Genomic DNA, 6,750 nt, shown 5'->3' on the forward strand with positions numbered 1-6,750 from the left:
AGACCGCCCCCGGGGTCCATTTTTATCACAATAAATCCTAGTCTTCTACCTACTCTCAGGGCAGTATACGGCGCGCGGTCACCTGCACCGCGACAACCATCTAGCAAAGAGACCGGCTTAAGGTAAGCGCTTCTGCCACTCTTTCATGCTTAACGTGGAGTTGTAGATGTACTCCACTCCGATATGTATTGATGAATATCTAGTTAGTTGATTAAGTTCATCATGAGTATCTATTGATGATTATCTAGTTAGTTGATTAAATTCAATTAGAGTGGGTGAACAGATCGATCATGTCTATCTCTACTACTGAGTCTACAACCTGGTCGGGATGTCCAATATGTTCTCAGTGTGACTTCACCGTGTGGATTTGTCTGGGTTCGAGCCTGAATCAAGTAAGGGATTTTAATTTCGCTTTAAAAAAATCACCGGTGAAAAGATCGAATTTCTCTGAAATTTCAGTTATTTTTCGTCCTATGTTACGTGTATCCTCATGCCAGTGAAAGAAAATTCTAAAGATAGATATTTTGTCTCCATTCAAAATTCGTGAAATTTCACTAAAATTTTGACAAAATTTTAATCGTGAATCAAGCATGCCCAAATGAAGTGTTAAACCGTCGCTAAAAAGAACTTCTATTTTCTTTAGATTGACCGTGTCCTGTTCATGGACGATGCGCTGCGAGAAGTCTAATTTGTTCGCACTTAGACTTTCGAGAATGCGGAAGCTGTTGCCAGCTGCATATTTGGGGGTTTTGTGCTTGATTTGATGATTTATTTTTTGGCACTGATGATGTGCTTGAAATCACTTTGATCTACCATCTTTTCAAGAACAATCTTACAAGAGTACCTTTTGTGTGTACTTGTTCTCGATAAACAGGCACCAAGTCTTAGCCACTTCAAATACCGTGAACCGACGGCGGCGACCGGCAAGCCATGAACGGCGACGAGCTCGATCAGGAGAACCCAGAGCGGAGACGGGCGCACGGTCCAGCCCGCGCGGTTCAAGACTTGCAAGAGGGTAACGAACTGACGACCTTCACTTTTTCCCCATTTCAGAGCTGATCTTCACTCGTGTTCCTATGATTCTATCGAATCTGCAGCACTTGCGCGGCCATCCCCCGGGGCGACGGAGATGACCGGCCGTCCTCGGAGTTCGGCGACGCTGCCGGCTCTGGCGACGACACTCTCTCAGGTACGCCCGGCCAGTTTCTAATTCAACGTTAAGACGGAACCGACGATGCGAACGCGCGCAATGACCGGACGGCCGGGAGAGCAGCCCAATGGATTGAGTTCACGGCCACGCACGAGTGATTGACAGAAATCAAAGGGATCACAGATTCTACGATGATTTGGAAGCGAAACTGCTCACTGTCAGCTAGAGGGCTCTTGACTTGGAAGTTGGAAATCAGCCAATAGATCATCATCAGCTTTGTCGAATTGAACATCTGTCGGTTCAGAGTGGGTCTGAGACTAGGATGTTGCAAGTCAGGACGAAGGACACGTGTGGGGTGTGTTGGTTGAAAGCATGGTCAGCAAGCTAAGACATGGGTCGGACTTGTGGTGTCCTCTACGTACACGAAACCGCATGCGGTTCATGAACTCTTGTCAACAATGACAGTGAACATTCCTGACAGGACTATTGATAGTACCATTATATTATTGGGTCAACGCACCAGGCATTATTGGTGGGGGCAATAGGGAGATACTATAAACAAAAACGGATTACTTGTGGATGTAGACAGGTTGTTGTCAAATTCGAAATCTAGAATTGGGGACATACTCGGTGTTGTAATGGTGGGGTAAATATCAGCGCAAACGGATGAACTCGCTTATAAGGATTCTAAGCTTTTCTCGTAAAACTGGCAAATGCTAATTTTAACTTTTACTCTCTCCAGTATCGTCTCTACAGTATAAAATATGAATGGGTTCTTGTGTCACCTTCTCTCCGTGCTATTCTCTCATATAATAAAAAGCTCTGAAATTTAAATAAGTTATCTACTTTTGCTATCCAACCTCGCCCACCAACATCTCTGCCTTTTACCGGCTAGGTATATGGGACCCGTTTTACTAATGAAAATATACGAAGAAATTAGGAGGGGAATTAGCGGGTAGTCTCCTCCTCCTTCTTCGGATCTTGTTTGAAATCAAACTACGGTATCACTCCGGACGTATTCATTCGACGGTGCTCCCATGACGCATCTACATCTTCATACTTAGAGTTTGTGCTTGATATTACCGTATCTAATATTTATGTTTTTGTTACAACGCACGAATACTTAGCTAGTTTACTTGATGTTGGGGTTTTTTTTGGAATGGTTCAATAATACTTGACATTTAACATGCCCGGTCTATTTTTTTTCCACCCTTGCCCTTACTCCCGATACGTTACATGTCGACACGTTTACAAGAATATACTTGATATTTCATGGCAACGGAGCTAATTTCGAAGCTTCTAGTGACGATGGAGTTCGTGGACCTCTCAACAGCGGCTCCAGTGGAGCTTCCAATGGCAACTCCGGTGGATGCTCCAGCAATAGAGATCGCGGATCTCTTGGTGTCGACTTGCGGAACCTCCACTGGTGGTGGCGGTGAGCGGTGGTGGGTGAATGGAGGAGATGCGTGAGAGAGGTCATTCTCATGTGGTGGCTGAGGCGGTGGCGATGGTGGATTGGTGCATGAGGACCGCAAGACAGGAGTTGTAGTTTGGTGCGTGAGGCGCCGGTGAGGACCGTGAGATGAGGGCACGAGGGCAAAAGCATCAAAGGATCGTTACCTTAATCTAAAAACTATCTGAAAGGTCATATAAAAATGACTCGAGGGAGCAATTTTTTCTGGATCATGATCCATAAAAAGTATGATGTCATTGGCATATTACAGGATAGACATGGTGCCACCATGTCTCCGTGCTTAAAGAAGTTACCTTTTTGTTGTGGAAACATTGAAGCTGAAACCTAGTTTGTGATTAGAAGTGGAACCACATAGTTTTCGCTGCATTCTTGATAGTTATATTTTTTTTCTGGAACAATCAAATCCTTATTTAAAGAATTTTGAAATCCTTCATTTGTGTATTGACTCTCCAATATATTAAAGATGAGTCTAGAATTCTTGTCCTTCGTCCTTATTTTGTTGAAATTGGAAAATCGTCAGGTGTCTTTTCTTGAAAAATGACCAGACTAGTAGATCACAAAAGAGAATACAGGGATCCATCGATAACACCTTTAAACTTCTAATTGACAGATCTACACGATTTTAATTGCCCAACTTTAGTTGAAAGATCACATGAATAGCGCTATCGTTCTTTTTGGAGGCATAAAGACTAACAACTGGACTTGTGATCCATTTCTCTGTCCATTTGTTATTCTGTTAGTTATACACATTGATATATTGTCTAGCTATTTATGTTAATAATAATATAATCTTTTATAAGCAGACATGATTAGGATGATTCATCCGTGGAACTGGTATCTTTTAACATTTGATTCTTCCTTTTTTGTCGGAGAAAATCGAATGGGTCCATGTTTTTTTAAAAGCATGACAGTAGCATATTCTGTGCTATCATCAATCATCACAGTGTGCTGTTAACTTGCAAATGATCACACTGGTTGCAATTGTATACTTGTGCTAATCCCTAGTTCTGTTTTTGGATCGACTGTGAAATGAAGTAAGTTTAATCGGTAAAATTGTCAATTGCAGGTTGAGAAAAACATCATTGCAACCGGGGAACCGTGCCGCACAGCCAAAGCCCAGGAGAACATGGAGTTTGGTGCTAGCATTGCTGCCTTCAGTGCAAGCATGATGGTGGCGTGGTACTTCCTCTCTCCAGAGGCCAGAGGAGCACACAACCTGTGTTACATCATCCCAATGCTTCTTGGCTTTGCATGCTTCATATGTGGTGTGTCGCTGATGCTCTTAAGTATGAACATTCTCGAACTCACAGAAAACATCGTTGCTGATGTCCAAGAAATGGCCTCCAAAATACTCTCCTCGTTGTGCAGCACATTACCTGTAGTAACAATGCTTAGCCCCTTGGTGCTTTGCGGGTCTAAGGTCTACAAGTACATTGGCCTCACCCTTCTAGTTATGGTGACAGCTCCACTTGCTTTACAGCGATGGTACATTGGAAGCAAGGCTGAGAGAAGTGACGAACAGGCAGCAGACAATGAGCACATGGAGCAGTTGGAAGCTGGCTTTAAGTTTATCTCAGCCATCACCAACTCTGCTAGTGGTGGTCTGTTTGGCTTGCTGGTCAATTACAATGTCACTGGTGGTTCAGGGCGTACTAAGGGTGCCGTCCTTGTAGCCATTTTCTTCATATTCGCTACTGCCATCTGGGGCCTGCTCTCAATGGAGATCCGGACCAAGGTACTAGAGATCAAAAGCCCAAAGCTCCGAGGATTCATCATCCAAGCAATGTGGTTAGCCATTATCTTCATGCTTTTATTTCTGGCCACTGCGGTTTTGGCAGAAGTTTTTGCTGTAGTTGAGTTCTTCATGTTTGCTGCATTCGCACCTTGGGTTTTTGCATCCGCTGTCTACCTGTTCCTTGAGCACTGTATTCACCGTGCTCGTATACCTAGGGACAGTAGTGCCAATGTGTCCCTGAAGGTCCATTTCAACTTGAAGACTGATAAGGGGATCAAATTGACCATGTGGTCATTTACGGCAATCATCGGTATCTTTGGAGGTTTCCTTCATGATCATGACAAGATACAGTCTCTGAAGGCCTGTCTCATCTTACTGACATCAGCTTTTATGTCCGGCTTTGCACTCACTGTGGTCACTATGAAGCCAGATTTAAGTAGCACCAGCTTTGCTGCAGCCACCACGGTACTAGATTGGTCTGGGGCAGCAGCGTTTGCGGCTGCAATATTTTCCATTATCGTTGCAATGGTATTGGAAATACTGTGAACGTTGCTAGTCGTGCGGATCAACATCCTTCATCGTTGCGCAGCATGTATGCCCACTTTAACAAAAGTCATCAGATCAATACACATCAGGTAGCAAATGTTCGAATTGAGATCAGATCAGGAATTATCTGAAGGTAATATGGAGCATTCATTGCTTTTTTAATCGACATCATGCTAAGAGGCATCTGACTCTTGAAGCTCTTGGAGGTCATCGCAGGACCCAAGGCAATACCTCTTTTGACCTGCTGCTATCTGTAGATTTATATTGTGACGGGGGTTGACGGCCTAACTAGCTAGTTTTTCGATTTGTTTGTTGTATTTTTTTTCCTTTCCATTTTTCCTAATCCCTACACATTAAGGAGATGCTAAATTAATCCCTTTGATTCAAATTTGTATTTTTTAGCTTTTGTATGCATTCGACAAACGGAAAGACTTATTTCAACAATCTAAGGAACCTAATTCAAAATTTTGCAAGAACGTGTTCAACCTTTTAGGGTTCTTTTACGTGAATTATTGTAATAGTACATTTGAATTGTTGGTTTTCTTTAAAAAAACAAGGTAATTTGAATTGTTAATTTTCTTAAAGAAAACAAGATAAATTTAGTACATGTATTTAAGAATAAAATCAACTTTTTAAAACGCGCTCTATTTCAGAATGAAGATAGTAGCAAAGACTTAGTGTCTGATTCATACATTGAGACCTGTTTAATTCACGTCTAAGTTTACCACATCTAAATTAGGCTAAATTAGACAGAGTGCGATGCAAAAAAAAAAAATCATGTCGCTCCGACGGACCGTGAAATGAGACAGATTTACAATTTCATAGAAATTCTAACAAGAATCATTCAGACTTGCAAACACATAAGAGATGTGAAGATATCTTACATTTCTAGTTGTGATGTTGTTCCTAGGTTTTCTTCAAAAGATGTTGTTTCCAGGCTACCAAGAGAATTAGATCATCTCCAACTATATTCTCTTCATTTCGTTCTCTTTCCGATTCTCTTCCCCATTCTTATTCCTTTTATTTTCTCTAATCTTTAACAACTTCTCTTCGAGGGGAATCGCGAAGGGAAAGAATAGAGAATCCCGTCCTGAAGGGAATGACCCTGGGAATCCCTTCATGACGGGAACCGTGAATGGAAACCGTTAGACTACGCCCAACGGTTTCCCTTTCAGGACAAAAATCCTGTCGTGAAGGGATTTTCGTTCTGTTCAGCGTTCCAACAGTTTTCCTTCACGGTTCCCTTCACGACGAGATTCTCAGGGTCATTCTCTTCCGGATAGGATTCTCTCTCTTTTTACTTCGTGATTCCTCTCAAAGAGAAGTTGTCGGAGATGAGAGAAAATAAAGAGAATGAGAACGAAAAAGAAATCAGAAAGAGAACGAAATGAAAAAAAATATGATGAAAAATAGTTTTATAGTGCTGAAAGGAAAAAAATCCCTTTATGATGAGATTTTCTTTAGACGTGATCTTAGGGCCATCAAACTTGCCGATGACTCCGTAGCTCCAGAAGTAATGTCCTGAGTACCTGAATGCAATTGTGACGCCACCGTCGTATTGTAGCCAGCCCTGCTGTTGGGATCCGTGAGGTTTAGGCAGATATGCCAAGGTATGGGTTGACAGGAGATATTTACATGAATAAAGTTATAAAGAACTCCGTAAACTCTATGTGTTGTTTTGGCGCCATTGTTGCTGGTTCCCTGCGTTTCGTTGCCGCCAGATCGTCAGGCGCAGCCAGCTGCAGATTTGCCGGTTCTTTCCCAGAAGGGACTTCTGCACAAACAGCCCCCCCCCCTCCCCCCTTCTCTTGCGCTGCTACGCCCAGGACCAAAAAAAAAAGTGAT

At 42.6% G+C, this 6,750-nt stretch overlaps 1 protein-coding gene across 3 annotated transcripts; it reads left to right on the forward strand.

Moving 5' to 3' along the window:
- The first annotated feature begins 13 nt into the window (after window positions 1-13).
- On the forward strand, window positions 14-5,370 carry LOC133926930 (uncharacterized). 3 transcript variants are annotated; one of them, XM_062373104.1, is made up of 5 exons: window positions 14-122; window positions 875-1,015; window positions 1,098-1,189; window positions 3,691-4,412; window positions 4,575-5,370. In XM_062373104.1, the coding sequence occupies exons 2-5, from the start codon at window positions 931-933 to the stop codon at window positions 4,903-4,905; spliced, it is 1,230 nt and encodes a 409-aa protein (XP_062229088.1). In that variant the 5' UTR covers window positions 14-122; window positions 875-930; the 3' UTR covers window positions 4,906-5,370. The 3 variants fall into 3 exon arrangements, with proteins under 3 accessions (XP_062229088.1, XP_062229087.1, XP_062229090.1); XM_062373103.1 differs by having other exon boundaries at window positions 3,691-5,370; XM_062373106.1 differs by lacking the exons at window positions 875-1,015; window positions 1,098-1,189 and having other exon boundaries at window positions 24-122.
- The last annotated feature ends 1,380 nt before the right edge of the window (window positions 5,371-6,750 follow it).

Source organism: Phragmites australis, chromosome 8 (genome assembly GCF_958298935.1).
Source record: "Phragmites australis chromosome 8, lpPhrAust1.1, whole genome shotgun sequence".
NCBI classification, from domain to species: domain Eukaryota; kingdom Viridiplantae; phylum Streptophyta; class Magnoliopsida; order Poales; family Poaceae; genus Phragmites; species Phragmites australis.

Bases quoted from the DNA above. Each gene is read 5' to 3' on its own strand.
- LOC133926930 (XM_062373103.1), top strand. From the start codon at position 931: ATGAACGGCGACGAGCTCGATCAGGAGAACCCAGAGCGGAGACGGGCG. The intron at 1,016-1,097 runs GTAACGAACTGA...TCGAATCTGCAG, and splicing joins GGTTCAAGACTTGCAAGAGG to CACTTGCGCGGCCATCCCCC. The intron at 1,190-3,690 runs GTACGCCCGGCC...TGTCAATTGCAG, and splicing joins TGGCGACGACACTCTCTCAG to GTTGAGAAAAACATCATTGC.